At 56.2% G+C, this 22,625-nt stretch overlaps 2 protein-coding genes across 11 annotated transcripts; one reads left to right on the forward strand and one right to left on the reverse strand.

Moving 5' to 3' along the window:
* The first annotated feature begins 1,894 nt into the window (after positions 1 to 1,894).
* Positions 1,895 to 7,785, forward strand: PSMC3 (proteasome 26S subunit, ATPase 3). 2 transcript variants are annotated; one of them, XM_060303202.2, is made up of 12 exons: positions 1,895 to 2,105; positions 2,371 to 2,450; positions 3,073 to 3,198; positions 3,641 to 3,745; positions 3,855 to 3,917; positions 4,185 to 4,322; positions 4,764 to 4,907; positions 5,018 to 5,166; positions 6,029 to 6,125; positions 6,340 to 6,485; positions 7,359 to 7,440; positions 7,597 to 7,785. In XM_060303202.2, exons 2-12 carry the CDS (start codon positions 2,397 to 2,399, stop codon positions 7,705 to 7,707), a joined length of 1,215 nt encoding a protein of 404 aa, XP_060159185.1. In that variant the 5' UTR covers positions 1,895 to 2,105; positions 2,371 to 2,396; the 3' UTR covers positions 7,708 to 7,785. The 2 variants fall into 2 exon arrangements, with proteins under 2 accessions (XP_060159185.1, XP_030720324.1); XM_030864464.3 differs by having other exon boundaries at positions 1,897 to 2,105; positions 2,367 to 2,450.
* A 1,740-nt stretch (positions 7,786 to 9,525) lies between these two features.
* Positions 9,526 to 18,108, reverse strand: SLC39A13 (solute carrier family 39 member 13). Of its 9 annotated transcripts, none has more exons than XM_060304402.1 (11): positions 17,739 to 18,106; positions 15,951 to 16,259; positions 13,976 to 14,089; positions 13,550 to 13,671; positions 13,059 to 13,163; positions 12,858 to 12,947; positions 12,671 to 12,775; positions 12,023 to 12,073; positions 11,564 to 11,696; positions 11,293 to 11,392; positions 9,526 to 11,199 (listed from the first exon to the last, which is right to left on the reverse strand). In XM_060304402.1, the coding sequence occupies exons 2-11, from the start codon at positions 16,249 to 16,251 to the stop codon at positions 11,124 to 11,126; spliced, it is 1,197 nt and encodes a 398-aa protein (XP_060160385.1). In that variant the 5' UTR covers positions 16,252 to 16,259; positions 17,739 to 18,106; the 3' UTR covers positions 9,526 to 11,123. The 9 variants fall into 9 exon arrangements, with proteins under 9 accessions (XP_060160385.1, XP_060160386.1, XP_060160388.1 ...); XM_060304403.1 differs by having other exon boundaries at positions 12,671 to 12,736; positions 17,739 to 18,105; XM_060304405.2 differs by lacking the exon at positions 13,059 to 13,163 and having other exon boundaries at positions 17,739 to 18,108.
* Positions 18,109 to 22,625: the final 4,517 nt, after the last annotated feature.

Raw genomic sequence — 22,625 nt, forward strand, 5'->3', positions numbered from 1 at the left:
AGACCTGACAACTGAATGCAGTGTATGATCCTTGACTTGATACAGGATTTTTTAAAATTTAATTTAATTTTATTTTATTTTTATTTTTTGTGGTACGCGGGCCTCTCACTGCTGTGGCCTCTCCCGTTGTGGAGCACAGGCTCCGGACGCGCAGGCTCAGTGGCCATGGCTCACGGGCCCAGCCGCTCCGCGGCATGTGGGATCTTCCCGGACTGGGGCATGAACCCGTGTCCCCTGCCACCAGGGAAGCCCAGGATTTTTTTTTAAAGGCTGTAAGGGATGTTTTGGAGATGACTGGAGAAATTTTAATATGGATTATATATTAGATATTACTGCATCAATATTAAATTCTTTAGGTATGACAATATATTATGCTATAATGTGTTGTAGTTACATATTAGAAGGTCTTTACTCTTAGGAGACACAAGCTGAAATATTAGAGGTGAAGTGTCATGATGTCTTCAACTTACTTTGAAATGGTCCAGAAAAGCACACATACACAAACAGAGCAAAAGCAAATGCAAAATGTAATCAATTAGTGAATCTAGGTGAAAGATATACAGGTACTCATCGTCTATTCTTTCAACTTTTTAATATATTTAACATTTTTCACAATAACAGACTCTAAGAGATATATTCATCAGGGTTCTCCAGATCCAATAGGAGTCATATATTATATATATATAAAGAGATTTATTATAAGGAATTGGCTCACACAATTATGGAGTTGGGAAATCTCCATGGTCTGTAGGGTAAATTGGCAAACTGGAAACCCAGGAATGCTTATGGTTTAGTTCCAGTCTGAATCAGAAGGGCTGAGAACCAGTAGAGCTGATGGTGTAAATTCTAGTCTGAAAGCTAGCAGACACAAAACCCTATAAGAGATGATATTTCAGGGCTTCCCTGGTGGCTCAGTGGTTGAGAATCTGCCTACTAATGCTAGGGGACACGGGTTTGAGCCCTGGTCTGGGAGGATCCCACATGCCGTGGAGCAACTAGGCCCATGAGCCACAACTACTGAGCCTGCGCGTCTGGAGCCTGTGCTCCGCAACGAGAGGCCGCAATAGTGACAGGCCCGTGCACCGCGATGGCCCCCGCTTGCCACAACTAGAGAAAGCCCTCACGCAGAAACGAAGACCCAACACAGCAAAAATTAATTAATTAATTAATAAACTCCTACCCCCAACATCAAAAAAAAAAAAAAGATGATATTTCAGTTCAAGTCCCAAGCCTGGAAAAGACCCATGTCCCAGCTCAAGGCCGTCAGGCAGGAGAAGGTCCCTCTATCTAAGGGGATGTTCAGGTTTTTGTTCTATTCAGGCCTTCAACTGATTGGACGAGGCCCACCCACTTTGGGGAATCCCCTAATTCCTAACTGGGCCAGATTTTGAGGTTGAAAACCCCCTTCAAAAGCAACTTTTCAGAGCTTCCCTGGTGGCGCAGTGGTTGAGAGTCCGCTTGCTGATGCAGGGGCACACGGGTTCGTGCCCTGGTCCACGAAGATCCCACATGCCGTGGAGCGACTGGGCCCGTGAGCCGTGGCCGCTGAGCCTGCGCGTCCGGAGCCTGTGCTCCGCAACGGTAGAGGCCACAACGGTGAGAGGCCCGCGTTACCAGGAAAAAAAAAGGAAAAATAAAAGCACCTTTTCAGTAACCCGCCAGATTAGGACTACATTTCCCAAGGGCCCTGCGGGGCGCTCTCGTATTTTCTCCCTCTCCTTTTCATTTGTTATCCAGGCCCCGCCCCACTGCTCGTGCCAGCCAATAGCGAATTCGTCTCTCGCTCCGGCATCAACAGGACTGGGGCGAGAACATTTCAGGAGCCGTGGGGGCGGGTCCTGTGGTCTCGGCTTCATCTTTTAATTCGGAGAAGCAGTTTCGCCGTGGCAACTGACCCAAGCTAATTTCGTCAAGAGTCAGGACTTGGAGAAGGAGTCTGGCACTAATCAAGAGCAGGCGTGAGGAGAGATAATAATAACCTTTCGCCCCGGCTACTGCCCAGTCTGATCTTCGGCCTTCTCCTGCAGGGGGTGAATCTGCTGCCGAAACTCGAGAGTCCAGTGACTCGGCAGGAGAAGATGGCGACCGTGTGGGATGAGGCTGAGGTGCGCGCCGGGAGAGCTGGGGGCTCTGGAGCTGGGGCCAGTGGAGAGACGCACGTGGCGGAAGCGGAGGCGTTGGCTGGGGGGGTTTCAAGGTCTAGCCCGGTCCCGGGGTTGGTACCGCTTGGGATGTGGGCAGGCTTCCCGACTCCTCCATTCTGGTTTTATGGGCGGGGAGTGGGCTAACTGAGGCTGTGGGTGGGCTTACTCGCAGTCCTGAGTTAACTAACCTGACTTTAAGAAAGACGAATTTGTTTTGCACAGCAAGATGGAATCGGGGAGGAGGTACTCAAGATGTCCACAGAAGAGATCATCCAGCGCACACGGCTGCTGGACAGTGAAATCAAGGTGGGCGCACAGCCCCTATGTCAGGCAGTGAAGCCCGCACACAGCAGGCCCTGGTGATCCACCTGCCACGCTCACGTCGTTCTTCGCCTCCCTCGGCGAGGCGTGGGGACCGCGGTTTCCTTCTTGGACCAGGAAAAAAGAAAACTAAGCTTTAAAAGGGACCAGAAGAGGGACAGGGTGATGGGAAACCAGGCCTGAGAGAAGGAATCATCAGACTGCCTTTCCCAGCAAGGTCTTTTAAGTATTCCTCTCAAGAATCCTTTTAGGAAATCCCCATTTTACAGATGAGGAAACTGAGGCTCAGAGAGTTTTTGTTTGTTTTACTGTGGTGAAGTACGCAGCCTGTAACAAAGGCAGAACCTAAAATCTGTTTGCGTGACTCAAAATCTGGCTCTTTTCCCTTTAGTACAACTAATACTTCACCAGGAGGTTTCCACACTGGTCTCCTGTTCTGACCTCTGCTGGTTGTGGACACAGGCGCTGAGCATTCAGAGAGCCTTAGAGCTGAGTGAAGGGGGGCAGGAGGGTCCCCCAGGCAGCCTGGATAAGGCTCACCAATTACAAGGCCCTAGGATAAGCTGAGCTAAAGCTGAATATTTGCCTCCAATCACCCTCATCCCAGATCATGAAGAGCGAAGTGTTGCGAGTCACCCACGAGCTCCAAGCCATGAAGGACAAAATCAAAGAGAACAGTGAGAAAATCAAAGTGAACAAGACTCTGCCGTACCTGGTCTCCAACGTCATCGAGGTGTGTGTGTATGTGGAGGGGAAGAGAGGGGTCAGTGGGGCTGGGGACAGCCTGTGATGGGCCCACTGGGGAAAGAGTGGGTGGGTGTTTGGAGGCCTAAACTGCATGTAAGAGCTAAACCTCCTAGGGTTTCCTCTCCAGTGTGCATTTCCAGGGAGATAATATAGGGCCTGAAAAAGCCTTGGAAGCCTCGCATGTTTCCTTTTCTACTGGTTATTTTTCCCTGGGGGTACATGAGTTCTGCAGAGAAGCAACACCTGAGCAGAGGTCTTACTAATCTGGTTTATTAACCACACCTTTGCTGGGCTCAGGGCTAGTCTGCGGAGTGAGGTAGGGACGGCCAGCCCTGCCAGTGTTGAGATTGTCGCAGCCTCAGAAGCACTGGGCTCTGGAGAGTTCAAGGAACTGAGCTGGGCTTGATCTGAGCTTTTTCCTTTCCCAGCTCCTAGATGTTGATCCCAACGATCAAGAGGAAGATGGTGCCAATATTGACCTGGATTCCCAGAGGAAGGGCAAGTGTGCAGTGATCAAAACCTCTACACGACAGGTGAGGCTGGCCCAGCCATAGGAGAACTGAGGAGGGTGAGGGGTGGATGTGGGACAGGGAGCCTTACTAAGGGCAGTAACTGAGGCTGCACCTGGAATCTTCCCTACAGACATACTTCCTGCCTGTGATTGGGCTGGTGGATGCTGAAAAGCTGAAGCCAGGAGACTTGGTGGTGAGTGGTGTCCCTGAGCCCAGGCAGGGCTTTTCCAGCGAGGTTTCTCCCACTGACTAGCTGACCCCCTGCCCCAGGCCCAGGTCATTGTTGGTCCTGAATGTCTGCAGAGCAGCCTGCAGAGTCTGAGAGCATGTCTGCCTGCTCTTTGATTCTTGTGTTGCCCACTCTCCTATCTTGCCTTTCATTCTGTAGACAGCTGTCACCCAGCCACTTAGGTAGGCCTTGAGCTGAGACAACTCTGAAGTCTTTGTGCTGTGTCCCCAGGGTGTGAACAAAGACTCCTATCTGATCCTGGAGACCCTGCCCACAGAGTACGACTCGCGGGTGAAGGCCATGGAGGTGGACGAGAGGCCCACAGAGCAATACAGTGACATCGGGGGCCTGGATAAGCAGATTCAGGAGGTGAAGGAGGCATGGCAGCCTCACCAGCCTTTTGTATCTCTCTACTTCAGTGACCAGAGCACTTTCCCCCAGTGTGCCTCTTATCCTCATAGCATCCTAGGGAGGCAAGGAGGAGACCACGTAACAGTTTAGGAGACTGAGATCTCCTAAACTGAATGACTTGCCCAGGATCACAGAAGGTTAGGGCCAGAGCCAGGACTGGAACTCAGGCTCCTTTTTCTTGGCCCAGTGTCTTTTCTGCCACATCCATCTGTTCCCGGGGAGTCCATAGCCAGCCGTGGTGGGAGCGAGCATTCTGTGTCCTCTGGATATGGGGGAAGGAGAGGGCAGTGTCTCTGAATTGGAGTAGGAGGGTTACAGGTAGGGGTTGAAGCTATTCAGCGTTGGACTGTAGGAGCCCACAGGGCTTCACTGTCCTCACTCAGGACTTCTTCCTGGCAGCTGGTGGAGGCCATCGTCCTGCCAATGAACCACAAGGAGAAGTTTGAGAACTTAGGGATCCAGCCTCCAAAGGGGGTGCTAATGTACGGGCCCCCAGGTACGGGGAAGACCCTGCTGGCCCGGGCCTGTGCTGCACAGACCAAGGTGAGTGCTTTGGGAGGGATGAGGAGGCCAAAGCTCTGCCAATGGGCTCAGATCGAAGGGGCTTCTCATCGCGCCTTTGGCCTGATCTGTCAACCCCACCCCCGCCCCAGGCCACCTTCCTGAAGCTGGCTGGCCCCCAGCTGGTGCAGATGTTCATTGGGGATGGTGCCAAGCTAGTCCGGGATGCCTTTGCCCTGGCCAAGGAGAAGGCTCCATCCATCATCTTCATCGATGAGCTGGACGCCATCGGCACCAAGCGGTGAGGGGGTGCTGAGTGCCACCAAGGGGGTTGTTGCCAATTCCAGCTCTCCCGCCCTGTTCCCTCCTCCCCCGGGATGGTGGAGGCTCTGTTCTTGTGGTTGTACTTCTTAAGTTCTCTTCTAAGTAGCCTCCCTGCTTCGTTTCTTTTCCCCTGACCATCCTTTCTCCTCACAGCTACCAGCATGTTCCTTCCAAAACTTCACTCAGCTGCACCCACAGTCCCTCACGCAAACAGATCCTGCTTTTCCTTCCTGGGCCTCCCCATTGCTTCTTGGGATAAATGCTGGGCTTGCCGTGGCCTGCAAGGCCCCCGTGTGGCTGCCCCTGCTCCCCTCCAGCTTCATCCTGTCTCTGGCTTCCCTCCACAGTGCCCCCTCAGTTTGCAGGCCCAGTCTGGTGGGAGAGATTTTGCACCTGCTCTTTCCTCTCTGGAATGTGCTTTTCTTTTTCGCCTGTTCTCCATTGGCTGGTTGCCCAGCCGATGTGTTTTCAGCCTTCAGATCTCAGCCTGAGGGGACACTTCCTCAGGGACGCTTGCCTGGGCTCCCTGTCACGTGCCAAGTCTGGGCCAGACCTTTGTATTTCTAAGTTTTAGCTCAGATATGATGACACATTCACTAGGGTCATAGGCCAGGCAGTGGATTTCGCTCACTGTTTTATCTTAAGCCCAGCACCTGATCCCAGGAGCTTCTCCAGTCCCTGACACCATTTCTGTGCTGGTCCCTGGGCTGGGGGCCCCAAGTTGAGTGAGACTTTTCCCTGCCCTGGATGGGTTGGGTTGGGCTTCTGGTGGTGGAGGAGAGGAGGGCTCTCCCTGAGCTGTGTTCTCACCAGTGTGTTGGACCTCCTGTGTGCCCCAGCTTTGACAGTGAGAAGGCCGGGGACCGGGAGGTGCAGAGGACGATGCTGGAGCTTCTGAACCAGCTGGACGGGTTCCAGCCGAACACCCAAGTGAAGGTGAGTATTGTCACTTCACAGGTGAAGAACGTGGGGCTTAGAGGTCAGGGGATCTTCTCTGTCATCTAGCTGATGGAGCTAGAATTAGAATTGGGGTCGGTGTTGAATATTCCCTGCCGTTTCATATGGACCCTGAGCTACCTCTTTGCCCGTCATGGCCATGACTGTTGCCTGTCTGTGAACCCTTCAAGTTTCTGCTTCTCCTGTTGCTCAGGTAATTGCAGCCACTAACAGGGTGGACATCCTGGACCCTGCCCTGCTCCGCTCAGGCCGCCTGGACCGCAAGATCGAGTTCCCGATGCCCAACGAGGAGGCCCGGGCCAGAATCATGCAGATCCACTCCCGAAAGATGAATGTCAGGTGGGCAAAGACACGAGCAAGGCGCTGAGACCTGAAGGGGCAGCAGCAGAGCTGTCTCTGTCCTCTTTGTACTGACCTTCCCCAGGCCTAGCTTCTCCCCCTCTCCATGTCCCTTTCACACCGAGCACTGTTCCACACGCTGGCCTCCATTTCTCCCCAGGTGCCCGACAAGAGAATCGTGCTGGGGCCCAGGCCCCAACTGAAGGTGCTCTGCTCCTTCGGGCCCACCTGCACACCCCCCCCCCCACAGCCCTCCCCCATGGTCAGAAGGTGTGCAGGCTGGAGGCCCTGTTTCCTGGCCACCCCTGCCCCAGCAGATGAACGCAGCCCAGCATGGCCCAGGGCAGTCCTGCCAGGGGCCAGGTGGACCTGGGTTCAGATCTGTGTGACCATCAGCAGGTGGCGTGACCTCTCTAAGCCTCAGTTTTCTTATCTGGGACTTGGGGATACAGGCTCCGACCTCACGGGGTTGCAGCGATGTCAAGTGCAGTACTTGCGCATGAGATCAGTAAGTGGCAGCGGCAGTGCTGTGCTGATGCAGGGCCCGCGCTGCTGGGGAGACAGAGAGATGGCTCTTCTGTCTCCACAACCTCCTGTTCCCCTGCCTCAGGCTGAATTCCCGAGTCTCAGGTGCAGACTTCTAGAATGCTAGCGCTCAGGAGACACTAGGAGTAGCTTGGTCTAATCTGCTTTGACCTGCCTCCGTTCCTCTCCCCCTCGTGTGGAGAAGAGAACAAGGCACAGTGGGGAAGGGAGTCGCCCGTGATGGCGGCGAGTTGACCTCGCTGCTTGACGGAGGCACGTGGGAGGACGTGGGCTCCCCCACCCACTCCCGTAAGTGGCTGAACCCTGTGATACCTCCCCACCTCCCAGCCCTGACGTGAACTACGAGGAGCTGGCCCGCTGTACAGACGACTTCAACGGGGCCCAGTGCAAGGCCGTGTGTGTGGAGGCGGTGAGTGGTGGGCCGAGCGGCTGGGCGCTTCGTGCCTCCTCCCCTGGGCAGGCTGCTGGGGGCTGCTGAGGGGAAGAGGCTGAGAAGGTGGAGGCCTCTGGGAGCCGGGCTGGGCGTCTGGGGAGGCAGCCTAGAGCCTGTCTGTCCTGGCTGCAGGGCATGATCGCGCTGCGCAGGGGCGCCACAGAGCTCACCCACGAGGACTACATGGAGGGCATCCTGGAGGTACAGGCCAAGAAGAAAGCCAACCTGCAGTACTACGCCTAAGGGGTCGCCTGCCACACCTGTTCTCTGGCCTCTTGCTGGTTAAAATTCGTAATAAAGGATGGTTTCAGGTTCCTGCCACCACCTGTCTGGCTCGCCTTCCCTGGGCTCTGGGTGAGGAGTGGGGGCAGATGCAGGAGGCCCCTTCCCCAGGTGCTCCTACCCGAGACAGCCGAGGGCCTCAAACGCCTTGGCAGGGTGAGGCCCTCTTGGAGGGGTGGGCGTGTGCCACAGCTGTTCCCCGGGGTCTTCTGCCTCCCCCATCATGTCCCTCCACACCGCTCTCTCCACACTCCCTGACCCGCCTCTCTGAGCTTTTGAGGCCTGTGGTGCTGCAGCTCTAGTATGAGGGGCCTGAAGGGAAGCCAGACTAGTTTTTCCTTCTTTTTTGAATTTTGGTGCTCTGGCCCTAGGCCTCGCTTCCTTATAAAGCCCTGGCTCTGGGTCTTTGCTCCCTTGTTTCCTGGCCCCCAAGCCTCCTGTTTCTCTACACGTTCCTTTTAGCTGTTGGCCCATTTCCTCTGGCTGAAAAATCAGTGTTGAGCAGGATCTACTCCGAGAGCCCTTCTAGGCCTAAGCGTGGTCATGCTGTGTTCTCTCCCACCCCCAGTTCTGCCGTCAGCCCCACATCCCGTCAGCTTCCTTTACCATCTTGGTGGTCCTCTTCTGTCTACCAGCCTTCCAGCTCCCCGACCTGGAACCTGACCTCGTGGTTCACCGTTCACTGAGTGCTCACCCTGAGCCACATGCTATGCAGGTCGTGTGCATGGTTTTGTCTAGTTAATCACAGCAACTACCAATAGGGTAGCCCCGCTTTAGAGATGCATTTCGAGCAACTGGGCCAGGATTGCACAACTCTTAGATGGCATAGCTAGGCTTCAAACCCAGGACTAAGAATAAAGCCTGGTTTATGTTGTGCTGTCTTAGCAGCTTTAACCACCCCCTGAATGGCCTTTCAAAGCAGCAGCCCTTTAGAACTCTCCATCAGCTCTCACTTGCCCCCTGGCAGAAGCCCTTTACCCTCCTTTTCCCATCACCTCCCCTGAAGGGACATGCCCACAGTCACAGAGCTACTGACTGCCGGCCTGTCTGGAGTTCCCCTCTCTCTAGTCCCACCGCCTCCAAGCCGCCATCCTGAGTGTCAGGGTGCACCCCCATTGCGCTCTCCTTGGTGATCCCACTGACTTCCCATCCCCCGGAGAAGCCCCAGCACAGCCTCGGAAGTGCTCTTGTTCTGGCCCTGTCCTGGGCTTAGCTGCCCCCGCACCTGCATCTCTCACCCCGACCCCCCGCGCCCACCTGCGTGAAGCTGCGAGCACCACCCTCACCCCTGACCTTGGGGTCCTCATTTATAAATGGGGCCCCACTGCCTCCTTCAGCGGGCAGAGTGCCATGACTGCACGTGCAACTGTCACCCAACACACGAGGAGCCCCAGGGCCTGCTCAGGGGAGGCAGGGACTGCCAGGACAGCCCTGGGTTCCTTCCTCGCTTCTGTCAGGCCACCAGGTCCTGGGCATGTCACAATCAGGTGAAGCAGAGCCCTTTTTGCTGAAAATACTGAGTCAGGCACTCCCAGCTGAGGATACAGCCCATCTGGGCTTCACAGCCTCCGTGATGTGGCGCAGACACGCTGTCCGCCAACAGCCTGCTGAAGGTAGGAGAGGAAGTGGGACTCCACTTCCCCCTTCTGCTCTCTCCTAGCAGCACTGGGGAAGCAGCTCCCCCTGGGCCTGATGCTGTCTTCATTCTCAGCATATTCACTGGCGGTGAGGGGTATGGTTTAGAATAAAGATCTCATTTTTTCTTTTTCTTTCTTTTTAATGAAAAATAACTTATTTCATAGAGGCCAAACCTGGAGATGACTTTGTGGATGGAGCTCCCTTCCGCGGTTAAAATTACTCAGGGGGCAGGCCAGGAAAAAGCCCTTGGTTCGTAGGTCTATGAGGACACCACCCTTGGGGGTGACGCGGGCTATAATGGCCTAGAGCCAGGCTTGTTTTAGTGGCATAAAAAGCTAACAACAAAATAAACCAGGGAAACATGAAATGTATACCCTGTTGTGAGAAGCACCCCAAAAGTAACAGCTCAGAGACGAAGCAGGAGGCCCAGAGGGCGGGGATGATGATGGAGACCAGCTGGGCGGCCTGCGGGAGCTGGGCCCGCAGAGCAGCCAAACTGGCCGGAGCACGGGGTGGCCGGAAGAGCCCTGCTTGACCATGGGCTCTGGGACGCAGAACAGAGGCAGCCGGTTTGTGTGTATTTATTTGCATCTCATCTATGGAACAGGTATTTACAGATACAAATGGAACCACAGCAAAGCTGCTGTAAAACCATTCAGACCCTCTCGATGGCTACTTCTCAAGACGCCCACGGTCAAGTAGCAGGGCTGGAGCCTGGCTGTGGAGTGGGCCAGCTGAGTACCTGGGCGTCAGCCAAGGGAAATAGCTGGGGATTATGGCTTCAGCATCCCCAGAGCACATTCCTGAGTGCTGACAGTGTGCAGCCCTCGCCACCCCCGCCGAGCCCCGCCCACAGCGGGACAGGAAAAGGGGCCCGCGCCGGGGGCGGGCGGGGTGGTGGCAGCCACTGCTCCCTCTTCCTGCCCTCCGAGTGTCTGCCTGGACCCTGTGCTGGCACGAGCACCCCTGAGCCGACTGGGAAGCCTCTGGCCCGGGGCTGCTCGCTGCCCTGCTGGCTGCTGTTTGGCAGCTGGAGGTGGCAGAGCCGCGGGCGTTGCCAGGGAGCATTCCCTGGGGGAACAGAAGCTGGGCCAGGGCAAGCAGCCGCGGGGAAAAGGTCTTAGAAAGCATCTCCCGGCTCCATGCTGGGAGGGGTAGGACTGTCAGTGCTGAGTGGCGCTGGGGGCTACACGAGCACCTGCCTCTCCTTTCTTTGGCCTTGGAGCTGGTGAAGGAAGGGCCAGAACACTGGACACAGCAGAGAGGAGGCACCCCAGCCTCGGTTCCTGGCTGCCCAGGGCTGCGTGCATGTGCAGAGGTTCACTCCCTCAGGCCAGGGACCCATGAGGCCCCAGCAGGAGACAGCTCTGGGGCTCCCTGCAGCCCTGGGCTCCTTGGGCTGCTCCCACTCCTCCTGGCGTCCTGGTGGGCAGAGGCCTCTGCTTGGGACCAGTGTTCCTGTTCCTCACTGCCGACTCCAGGGGGTGCAAGGTGACGGGGGGCCAAGGAGAGAAGACCGCAGTGTGGCTGGGGGCAGGCATGGGCATCGGGCCCTGGGCCCAGCACACAAGGGATCACAGTGTCGGTCTTGCACACGGTCACATGCACACCACACACACACCCCGTCCTCTTGTCAGTTAGGAGGACTCGCTCGCTCTCTGCCCCCCCCCACACACACACGGTCACAGAGTTGATCTGAGTCTATTATTGCTGTGCAGGGGGTGGGGCGTCAGGGACAGTTACTCGACGAAGACCGAGAACAGCACCATCACCACAATGCCCGTGCAGAGCAGAAGCACTTGCTGCAGAGAGCGCCTGTGGGGAGAGGGGCAGGGGCTCAGGGGGTGGCGCCGGCCGAGACGCCGGGGACAGAGGCCCTGCGAATGGCAGTGCCAGTGGGTAGCTCACCATGGGTCATCTTCCTCCAAGAGGTCGGGCAGCACGTTCACCAGGGCGATGTAGAGAAAGCCGCCAGAGGTGAAGGGCAGGATCCAGGCCACGGTCTCCTCTGCAGCAGGAGAAGCCCTGACTGGCTGGGAGTCCAGGGGAGCCATGTGTACTACACTCCCTCCCGCGGGGTGGATGGGGGGCAGAATCTGGCCTGGACACCAGGGTCAGGGCAGCTGTGCCCTTTGGCTGGGGCCCCTCTGCTGACCGCCACCACCCACCACGCCCGTACCTACTCCCTTGGGGGACTGAGTACAGATGGCGAAGCAGGCACCCAGCAGGCCCCCCAAGGCCGTCGAGAGCTGCAGCTTGGCTGCGCTCCATCGGTCAAAGCCGGCCCGGAGCAGGATGGCAAAGTCGCTCACCTGAGGGGAGGTCCAGACGATCACTCTGGGCCCCAGTGGGGCCAGATCCCCTGAGCATCTCAGGCACGGACACACACAACGAGCCCCCTGCACCCGCCCTGTAGCTGGGACCACCCCGTGCCCCAGCCCGCATCCCCTCGGCTGGGCCCCCCGTCCCGAGGATGCTGGAGCACAGCTGAAACGGTGGCTGCAGCCTAGTAGCTGAGCAGCTCCAGGCCTCTGTGGTCCAGCCGCCCAAGCCCACCACTGCTGGGTAGTCCCACCCCGAATCCCTGCCCCCAGCTCCACGCCCACATGGCCGATCACGGGAACCCTCTGGCACTCACCTCATGGGGGATCTCATGCAGGAGGATGGCCATGGTGGTCAGGAGCCCGATCTGCAGGGAGGGGAGGAGTCTGTGGGGTCTGTGCCGAGGGCTAGGGCACCCACTTGTCCGCTCATTCTACAAACATTTACTCTGCTCTGGGTGCCCTGGCTGGGTACCATCTGGCTGCTAGAAATATCGCAGCGAATAAAACAGACAAGGAACCTGCCCCCAAGAAGCTAACAGCCTGGAGTGGAGAGGCAAGGATTGAGTAAACAGACAAAGAACCATGTGATTACACACCATGACAGGTGCTATGGGGAAAGGATGGACTGGGTGCCGTGGGACATGATGGGCCTGAGATGAGGGGTCAGCAAAGGCCTCCTTGAGAACGTGCACTTTAAGCTGAAGCCTGAAGGATGAGGAGCTAGCAGTTCAAAGAGTGGAAGAAAGAACATTCTAAGCAGAGGCAACAGTGAGTTGGAGGCTACCAGAGGGGACAGAGGTTGGCCAGTTCAAGAGTAGGCAGACCCTGGGGCCAAAGCGCAGAGGGCAGAGGGAGGAGGAGGTGGGGGGGGGGAGAAGCATCTAGAAGCAGGCAGGGGCCAAGCATAGCAGCCTGGCAGAAGCCTGTGATCCCAACAAGGAGTGTTCGCAGCAAGAACAGACCAGTCGGTGGTGGAGACAGAAGGAGGCCGTGTCCAGGAGAGCAGCAGGGAGGCGTAGATGAGGGTGCTGTGATGGAGGGAGCAAGGAGATGCCTGGGGACCTATTCTGGAGGCAGAGCCCACTGGTTAACGCAGGCACCACCCTTCCCAGCAAAGAGCCTGGGTCCCACTGCCCCAGCCCCACTCACCTTCTTGCTCACAAGGAAGCTGGCAGCCACAGCCAGCCCGTGGGTGAAGTTGTCTATGGTGTTGGCCAGCAGGTTGAGATAGCCACTGACCTGGGTGAGGGGAGAGAAAGCTGGGTTGTGCCGGGCAGGCAGGGCTGAGTTGGGCCGGCCACTTGGGGTGGGGCGGCTGCAGGAGGAGGGGGCCCTGGGCGGGCCACTCACTTTGATGTTCCGGACCACGGCGCTCAGGCCGGGCCCTGCAGCTGGCTGGGCCAGATGGTGGCCTCCACTGAGCGCGGCCGCAGCTGCAGGGTCTTTGCTGGGGGCCTAGGGCCAGGAGAAGGAGGGAGACGTGACATTAGATGCCCCCCACTCGGCCAGGGTGGACAGAAAGGGAGTGAAAGATGGAGAACAGATAAAAAGGGAACACCCCTTTTACCTGGCTGGACTCTGCTGCTCAGTCAGCCGGGTGCCCCCAAACCCAGCAGACCCTCTGCCTCCCGCACTGCTCCCACTCTTAGTCTATGAGAACAAGCCACGGCAGGGGCTGATGCCCAGATCCTTCCAAACAAGCTGGCCCAGCCTCCCAGAGCTCCCAGGAAAGGGCCAAGAGACCCTCTTTTCAGGGCTTGACTCAGAACTTGGGCCTCCAGGCCCTGGCACCACCACAGAGCAGAGGCTGACCTGTGTAGCCTCTGGGGTTTTGGGCTCACCTGGCTAGTCTCCTCCTCCTTGCTGTCCAAGAACATCTTCTCCAGCGCCAGGAAGGTCAGGAAGCCAGCAATGACCCACAGTCCCAGTTGCTGTTGCTGCTGCAGGCTCTGCCCCTCACCACCTGCAGGGGGCAGCACTGACACACCAGGCCAAGCCAGGGCATAGAAGGGGGCTCCTTGGGATGGGACCTAGTCCAGGGCAGTGACAGGGGCAGGGTGCCAGGACTGGCTGGTGGGGCAGTTGGGCCCCAGGAACTCCCATAGGGACCAGGGCACTGGGACCAGGACAAGTTCCCTGCCAGACGTCCAGAACCCCCTCACAGTCATTCTGCAGAGCAGGCAGGGCCTAGGCCATCCCTGGGCATGGGCACCAGTTCCCACCTATCGCCTGCCACCCTCCTGCCCCCGGCCTGTGGTCTCACTCACCAGGGCTGGCACTGTACGTGTAGGCCCACGCCTCGGGCAGCAGGTGGAGAAACACATTGCCCAGGAGTCCCCCCAAGGCGAAGCTGAGCAGCTGCTTCAGGCGCCGGGCCCCAGCTACAAGGCAGAGATGTGGGACCTGGGGGCTGGGGCACCAGAGCCCCTGGCCTGACCTCTGCCCCACCCAGCTCACTGGGCTCCTAGTGTGGTCCCAACCGGACTGCAAGTCTCCAGAAGGCTGCACATGGGCTGCTGGCCTTCCTGGGTCCCCAACCCTTCAGTCCCAGTAAGGGCTGGTGCCCAGCAGGAATACACCACGACCTGCGGGCCGACTGTGGAGCCACTACTGCTTCAGGGTTAAGAGACTGGGCTTCAGAGCCTGACAGGTCCCAGCTCCCCAACCCACCAGCTGGTAACCTTGGGCAGATTACTTCTGGGACTCAATTTCATCATCTGTAAACTGGGGACAATTGTATCTATCTGACAGGGATCTTGTGTGAATTAAACCAGCGGTCCCCAACCTTTTTGGCAACAGGGACCGGTTTCGTGGAAAACGGTTTTCCCACGGACGGGGGTGGTAATGCGAGCGAGGGGGAGCGGCAGATGAAGCTTCGCTCGCTCGCCCACCGCTCACCTGCTGTGCGGCCCGGGGGTCGGGGACCCCTGAATTAAACAACAATACATATAGCAAGTGCTTATGAAGTGGGAATGTTTCTCTTCTCAGCCACTGTTACTCTCAGAAAAGTGGCAGAGATTTGAGGACTTGTGCAGACGTGCAACATCCAGAGTTAGAAGTGCCCTGAGGGGGCCTTTGGTTTGATAGACAAACTGAGGCCCAGAAGGAAGAGGCAGCTTGGTGGTGGGGTGGGGTCCCAGGGGGAAGCTGCTGCTTCCAGGCTGTGTGCCCTTGGGCTCCTCCAAGAACTTCTCTGTGCCTGTGCTTCCCCATTTGTAAAATAGAGCTAATAATCCAAGTCCTCCCTAGGTGGACCTCTCAGGGATGCTATGAGAGGGGCTGAACTGATACACAGGCCAAGACAGCAGAAGAGGGCCCTGTTCACAGCTGGGGCACCAGCCCTCAGCCCAGTGCCTGGCACAGTTGCGTTCATAACCATCTGTTGAATGAACAGTTCCTGGAGCCTGGCAGGCAGTACGAGCCCCTGGGGGACCCTCATTTCAAAGATTCCCGGGGCCTGCTCCAGACCTACTATGTCATACTCTTGGGTGGGGGTGACAGGCACCTGCGTTTTTAGCAGCTCCCCATCTGATCTTCTTTAGCTTTCATTATAGCATGTCACCTATGGACACGTGCGCAGCCAAGGAAGAGCCTTTGCCAGGCCTGCACCCACCTCCCAGCCCCCCTCTCCAGAGGCAGGCCAGCTACCAGCCTCTCGCGTGTTCTTGGGTGAGGCCGCCCCAGGGGCTCTGGGTCTGAGCGCCCTCTTGCACCGTGAGCAGGGACTGAAGCGAGAGGCAGCGCGATGCCCAGCACTGGCTCGCGAACATGGAGCCCCGTCCCTGCACCGGGGCCGTCTCCTAAGTGCTATGCCGACGTTAGTTCATTTAATCGTCACAATAACACCTATGAGGTAGATACTATTATTATCCTCATGTTTAAGGTTGGGAGCTTAAGGCAGAGAGAAGTTAAGGAACTTGCCCAATACCACCCAACTGGTAAGTGGCAGAGCCAAGATTTGAACCCAGGCAGCCCAGCATCCGATTTGCAGCCTTGTTTCTTGCTTCCCAGTGAATGTTTGCTGACTTTCATCTTTCAGAATAAACAGATGCACAAACAAATGAACAAATGAGCACGGCGCACCCTGGCTCACTGGACCAAGGTGAGGAATTGTGCTGGGTCCCCACCCTCCACCACAGACACACTGCCACTCGGGACCAGAGACCCGGCTCTCCCAGGAAGAGCAGCAGCATGTTTCCCGCGCCATCGGCTGCCCCTCGGTGCCAGAGGAGGGTCACTCACCTTCTGAGCGCAGCGTGGTCCCCATCTCCAAGGGAATGACGAGCAACGGGAAGACCCCGCTGAGCCCCACCATGAGTGAGCCCAGGAGGGAGCAGATCCACGTGTCCAGCCGCTCGCCACTCAGCAGGGCCCCCCAGGACTCGCTTTCCTTATTGTCCAGGCGACAGGCCGCTGCCACCCCCCGGCTCCGGAAGGCCTGCTGGGAACCCCCAGCCCCTCCCAGGAGCTCCAGGGCAAGAGCAGCGAGGAAGAGGAGCCTCTGTCCCGCCATGCCACAACCAGGGCAGGGACATCCAGGCATGCCACGTGCTGAAAAACACAAAGGCCACTTACGTGTGCTGCCACCCTTGGCCGCACACCTGCTTAGGAAACGTGGCATCTTAACCCTCCCCCCACTCCCAGTGGCCACGGCACCTGCCCTCCTGCTTGCCTCCCCCAGGGCCTCTGAGGATCCCAATGATGGGTGCACAGAGCAAAAGGGCTCTGCTCCGCCACACCCCACCCCCAAGGAGCACACATTTTTTCCTTGGGAGCCAGTTCCAGGCTGTGTGTCAGCCTGTCCGCCTGAGGCTAAACTTTCCTTAATGACAGGGTGAGGCGCTGGCTGGGTTCCCCTCAGACACCGGTAGGCCCGGCCCAGCTGGGTGTCTGGCTGCCAGGGGAGGCTTCGCTGCCAGGATGCGCCCCAGTGAGGACACCCCCAGGGATGGCGGCCAGCACAGTCTAGCTTGATGGGGCAATGTTAGGAGGTGCAGGTGGGGAAACCAAGCAGCTGAGCTAGTTCAAGACCATCAGGGCTTTTTCCTAGGAAATGAGTCCAATATCGCTGGGGCACGGAGACAGCCAGGAGGTGGGAACGAAGAGAGGATTCTTCAGCTAGGAGCTGCCTCACAGATGTGCAGAGCACAGGCTTTGAAGACCCGCCCTTGACTTTGTGCTCTGCATTTACAGCTGCTTGACTGCGGACAAGTCCCTAGAGCCCTTCTCTGAGCCTCAGTCTCCTCGTCTGTAGCAGGGAGATGAGTATTGCCTCCCTCACACAGTGGTGAAAATGAGATGAGCTTGCTAATTAGGTGAGCGTGCCTGGCACGGAGGAGGCACAGAGAACCCTCCTTATGTTGCGGGAGCCCAGGAGCACCAGGCAGCAAGAGTGTACCCAGCAGGCGGATCACAGGATCTGGATGTGAGTCAACCAAGACGGAAGTTCAACCTGGAAACTCAGGCATGAGGTTTAAATGTGGTCTGCCCTCCCTCATGCTGGCTGTGACCTTGAGCCAGTGATGTCCTTGCCTCAGTTTCCTCATCTGCTGATGGAGGTGGGAGGGAGGGAAAGCAGCTGGAAAAGATGCTCGGGTCTAGGACCTCCAGGCCTTAACGGGACCCTGATGAAACCCTCTGGGCTCCACTGGGGACCAAAGGCAGGACTGCGCCAGGCCGGACTTGGAGGCAGAGGCGGGTCAGGGGACAAGTTTGAGGACAGGAGAGGGGAGGGGACAAGTTTGGGACAGGAGAGGGGGTACCGAGAGAGTCGGAGAGCAGAGGGAAAGCAGAAGCAAGAGCGGGAGAGCCAAGAGTGAGAGAGCCAGAGACGGATGCGGAGGCGGAGAGAGAGGGAGAGATGGGGAGCGACGCGTGGGGAGACAGGGGAGAAGAGCCCAAGGAAGTTTAACTCCCGGGCTCTGGGCGAGAGGCCCAGGTCTGATCTGGACAGGCCGGGTCGGGGGCAAGGGGATCGGCAGAGTCCGTCTCGTCAGGGGCTCTGGCCCTGGGGGTGCGGCGGTCACTCACCGTGAGGCGGCGACGGCGGCGGAGGCGCTCCGGACGGCCCCGGCCATCCAGCTGCGGCACAGCGCCCCGCCCCGGCTCTGCCCCGCCCGGCCTGGCAGCCCGGCCCCCGGCCCGGAGCCGCCCCCAGCGTGCGGCCACGTCACACGGGACCCGTCCGGAACCCGACGCACCGAACGCCGCGGGGTCGTGGGGAGCGGCGGTGGGAGAGCGCTTCCGCCTCGAGGCCATGGGGGACCCGGGAGGCTGGCGCACTTCCGCTCGGGCGGGCCCGGGACGGCGGGGAGGGTCGGGCGGAAGTGGGGGCCCCGCGGGCACCCAGCACAGTCCGGCTGCGCAGGGCGGAGACGGCGGCCCCGCGGTGACCGCGAGCAGTTGGGTGGCCGCGCTTGCGGGTCTGCCCGCCGCTTCCTCTCTCGGGAGGCAGTCCCAGCCGCGGCCGCACGGGGGCGCGCTTTGCTGCCAGACTGCGCCGTCCCGGGACGGGGTCTGGGTAGGAGGATGGCTGCGGCGCTCCTGCTCTGAGTCAGCCCGGCCTGGCTCCTCCATGAGCAAGGGAAAGGGGAAGTGCCTGCCGCAGGGAGGGGCCTAGCCCCGGGAACCTCAGAAGAGGGAATTTTATTCTTACTCATCGAATTATTTTTATGCTTTGGTTTTTCACTGGGAACCTCAGGCCTTTGTCTCCAGGGCTTGTAACCCTTTGGAGTCCAGTGCACGGTGGCCTGACACTGCTGCTGGTAACCCCAAACCTGGGGGAGCAAAGGCTCTGTGCTTCCCTCACCTCAGACTGGGGCAGCAAACAATAGCATTATTATAACTGCAATTTACTGAACACCTACGACGTGCCATTCACTCTGCGTGTATTGTCTCCCTGAATCCTCAGTCTGTCCCTTTGAGATGGATACTGTTAGCCCACGGTCACACAGTAGCACAGATGGCAGAAGCACGATTCAAACCTGGGTGTCCTTGAACCCAGAGCATGTGATAGCACCTCTCACTTATAGGGTCATGGGAATCTGCCTTGGCATTTACACTTTGCATTCTTCTCAGCCAGGACCATATAATACTCAGCAAGGGGCACTTGGGTACTCACTGGGGCAGAGATTGTGACAGGGTGGGAGTCTCCCAGCCTCTGACCTTCATCTGCCTCATGCGGTAATTCCTTCGTCCGTCCTGTGTCACTCTCCCTTACCAGGGGCTCTGAGGGCACAGGGCTCTCACAGGCTGCACCAGTTGCCCGATTCCACCTCACACTCCAACATCTGCCCTTCCTAGACCCCCAACTCCTACCAGGCGGGATCAGCTTTCCTCTGAAAGCCCCGTGTCTGCCTCACCCGCCAGGCCCATAGGTCTACAGGGACGCCCTCCTGTTCTGCTCCCTGAGTTCTGAAGTGGAAGCCCTGTGCTGGTTACTTTGCAAAGGGAGGAAGACACTCAGGGATGCTGCTCAGGGATCTCTAAGGTGCGCCCCCCCCCATATATGCAAATCACTCCATCATATGCAAAGCACTTCACAATATACAAATGATTTCACAATAACACAGTCAGCATTCCTGCCTCTAGGAGCTGAGGGCTGCTGGCCACCAGCAAGGGGATGGGCAAGACCCAGCTAGAAACACCACTTGCTGCCTTCTCACTGCCCTTTCCTCTCACCTGGCCTGGAATTTCCACCATCAGACTCCCTAATGTATTGGGGGGTGGGGATGGGACTCTAGAGGATGACCATGAGCCGGGAGGGCCAAGTAGAAAGACAATGGGTGGACTAGTGTGTGGCCGTTAAAAACAGCGAATTAGGGGCTTCCCTGGTGGCGCAGTGGTTAAGAATCCACCTGCCAATTCAGGGAACGCGGGTTCGAGCCCTGGTCCGGGAAGACCCCACGTGCTGCGGAGCAACTTAAGCCCGTGCGCCACAACTACTGAGCCCGTGTGCTGCAACTACTGAAGCCTGTGTGCTCTAAGGCCCTGCGTGCCACAATTACTGAGCCCATGCACCACAACTACTGAAGCCTGCACACCTAGAGCCTGTGCTCTACAAGAGAAGCCACCGAAGTGAGAAGCCTGCACACCGCAACGAAGAGTAGCCCCCGCTCACCGCAACTAGAGAAAGCCCATGCACAACAACGAAGACTCAACGCAGCCATAAATAAATAAATAAATAGGTAAATAAATAAATAAAAAGAAGAGTTCTGGAGGAAAAAACAAACAAAGAAAACCAGTGAATTAGATCTGCCAGGGGCTTCCAAATATGGACGAGTGAGAAAAGAGAGATGCAGAAATTTTTTTTACTATAACCCACTAGTTTAAAATAATAAAAAAAAGGAAACTTGTATAGGTACATGTGATTATAGGTATTAGCATATATAAGTCCATTTATAATTGTGAGTAAATAAAAAATATAGAAGATCTCACGTCAGCATGGTAACATGGATTCCATGGTGGGGGGAGAAAAAAATATAAAAGGAAAATTTGTAAAAACATGTTAAAACATGTATATGATCATAATTTATGCAATTATGTAAAAAAAGTTGTAAAAGCTTTTATATATATCATATGTAAATTAAATATATGATATATATATTAATTAACTCCCTATGCCTCAGTTTCCTCATCTGTAAAATGGATTGCTATATCAAGTAGTTGTGTAAGTTGAATGAACACAGAAAACACTTAGAACAATGCCTGGCACATGGGAAGTTCTACTTAAGGATTAGATGTTATTATTATTTACATGTGTGGACACGTGTATAAAGTATTACAGTAATGAAAAGAACAGATAAAGACACAGGGTGGGGGCCACCCCTCTCCACTCCTCGCTGAGCACAGATGAATGTTTTCCAACACATTTATCAACTAGTTTGAAGGCCTCAGGGTCTTCCTGGGTCGTGGCACCGGGCAGACAAACCACAGCAGGGCAGGGTGAGCCTGGACACTGCTTGGCTCTGCGTGGTTGGGAGGCGTCTGGGATTGGAGGGGCTGCAGACCAATTTCTCTGATCTGGCCTTTCTCAGCAACCAGGTCTCAGCCCCCTATTTCTAGAAGGTGGGACTGCTTCTGGGCCTACTGACCAGGCGACGGCTGTGAGACCAGCACAGCCTGGCGTTGGCATTGCCAATGCTCTGACAACCCTCCCCCTCCTCTGGCGGTCAAGGGCTAGAGGCTCTGGGATGGGCACATTACTTCTGCTTCCAGAGTATGGCCTTCTGTGAGAAAGCAGGCCTTCATCTTCTCAGGGCTTTCTGTGGGGGTCTGCAGGTAGACTTGTAGAAGGGCATCTGAGGCTCAGGGTGCCCAAGGTCGCCCTGAGGAGGTGAGGCAGAGCTGAGTGCCCACCCAGGGCCCTGCTGCTTTTACTGTGGCCTCCAGCTCTGCCTCTCCAAACTGGATCTGCCCCTCTGGAACCCCTGACCCTAACGCTCCCTCAACTTGTTCTTCTCAGGGCAGCCTTAGCTCCCTCGTGAGTTCCTGGGGTGCTTTCTCCCCTGAATTTCCAGCCCTGGCCTGATGATGCCCCCGTGACTCCACAGCAGCCCCTTTCCCCCACCCTCAGCAACTCTTCCTTGGGCAGCCCAGCCTCACTGCTTTCTGTCCAGCCTGTCTTTACAACCCCCTTTGTAACTCCCACCCTACCCCTGGCAGGCCTGACCTGTTCGTCCCCTTCCGCCGTCTCTCTCTGTCGATTGAAATCCTGCCCGTTTACAAGGCCGCTCCCTCTCTGAAGCCTTCTGGGTCTGTCCAGGCCCTCAGTATCGTGTCTTTGGAGCCCTGAGCCCTGTACCCTGAACACAATGGGACTTCTTCACCCTCCCAACCCCCATTCCCGCTGTGGGCTTCTGGAAAGAAAGACAAGCTCTTGCCTATACCCTGAATAGAAGTCTGTCCAAATGAATTTAATATCTCCCTTTCCCCTCTCCTGTCTCAGGAGCACAAAGTGGGGTGAAATTCCTGTGCGCCGTGCACAGTAATCTGAGCCTTCGCAGGGCTTTATTTAATTTATGTTTATTCATAGATTTGCTTACTTGTTACCCCTTCCCCATCCCATCTCACTGCTTCCTTCTTGGGAGAATCAGAGTGTTAACAGTCCTTTTTTTCCCCTAAGAAACATAACAGACAATATTCTGTCCAGTTTGGCCTTTCTTTTTAAATAAGGAAAAAAGCTCTTTTAAGGTTTTCTTTTACGTTATTCAGTGATGTTTACAATTGTTCTCATATAGGTCCTGCATAACTCTTAATAAGTTTACTTTTAGGTATTTTACATTTTGTGGGTATTTAAAAGAACATATTTCCCATTACGGTTTAAATGTAGTGCACAGGAAGGCAAATTATTTTTATGTATCCCTTTGATACCTGGTAAGCCAACTACATTTTCTTACTGGTTCTAATCATTTCTCAGTATTACTCTTGAGTCTTTTAGGTGGGTAATCATGTCAGCTCCTAATAACAAAAGTATGAAAAGGAAGGAACCAACAATGTTTTTTATAGAGGTATGGTTTGGCTTGGTTTTGAACTTCATAGGAAGTATCTGTCTTCTGGGACTGGCTTTTTCACTCAACGATACGGGTACTAAGGTTCATTCATGATACGGGGTGAAACTGGTTCATTTGCTTGCACTACTGAACGATGTGCCACTGTGTGAGTGAATCCTCTGTAATTTATTTCCCCATTCTCTTGTCCGTGGGCAATTGGGTTATTCTCTAGATTTTTGCTGTTCAGAACAGTGCAGCTTTGAATGTTCTCGTTTCTGTCTCGGAGCACATGCCCAAGTTTCTCTTGATTTTAAGCCTAGAGGGGGATCTGCTTATAAGATAAGGCCAGATTGTTTTCCCCAGAGGCTGTAGGGAGTTGCACTCTGACTAACAACACACTGGAGATTCCGTGGCGCCACCTCTTCTC

This window comes from Globicephala melas, chromosome 8 (assembly GCF_963455315.2).
Source record: "Globicephala melas chromosome 8, mGloMel1.2, whole genome shotgun sequence".
NCBI classification, from domain to species: Eukaryota; Metazoa; Chordata; class Mammalia; order Artiodactyla; family Delphinidae; genus Globicephala; species Globicephala melas.

Excerpts from the sequence above, each read along its gene's own strand:
- PSMC3 (XM_030864464.3), top strand. The coding sequence starts at position 2,079 with ATGGCGACCGTGTGGGATGAGGCTGAG. Across the intron at positions 2,106-2,366 it reads CCGTGTGGGATGAGGCTGAG|CAAGATGGAATCGGGGAGGA; the intron begins GTGCGCGCCGGG and ends TGTTTTGCACAG. Across the intron at positions 3,199-3,640 it reads TGGTCTCCAACGTCATCGAG|CTCCTAGATGTTGATCCCAA; the intron begins GTGTGTGTGTAT and ends TTCCTTTCCCAG.
- SLC39A13 (XM_060304402.1), bottom strand. The coding sequence starts at position 16,251 with ATGCCTGGATGTCCCTGCCCTGGTTGTGGCATGGCGGGACAGAGGCTC. Across the intron at positions 11,697-12,022 it reads TGCATGAGATCCCCCATGAG|GTGAGCGACTTTGCCATCCT; the intron begins GTGAGTGCCAGA and ends ACCTCCCCTCAG. Across the intron at positions 11,200-11,292 it reads TTGGAGGAAGATGACCCATG|GCGCTCTCTGCAGCAAGTGC; the intron begins GTGAGCTACCCA and ends CTCTCCCCACAG.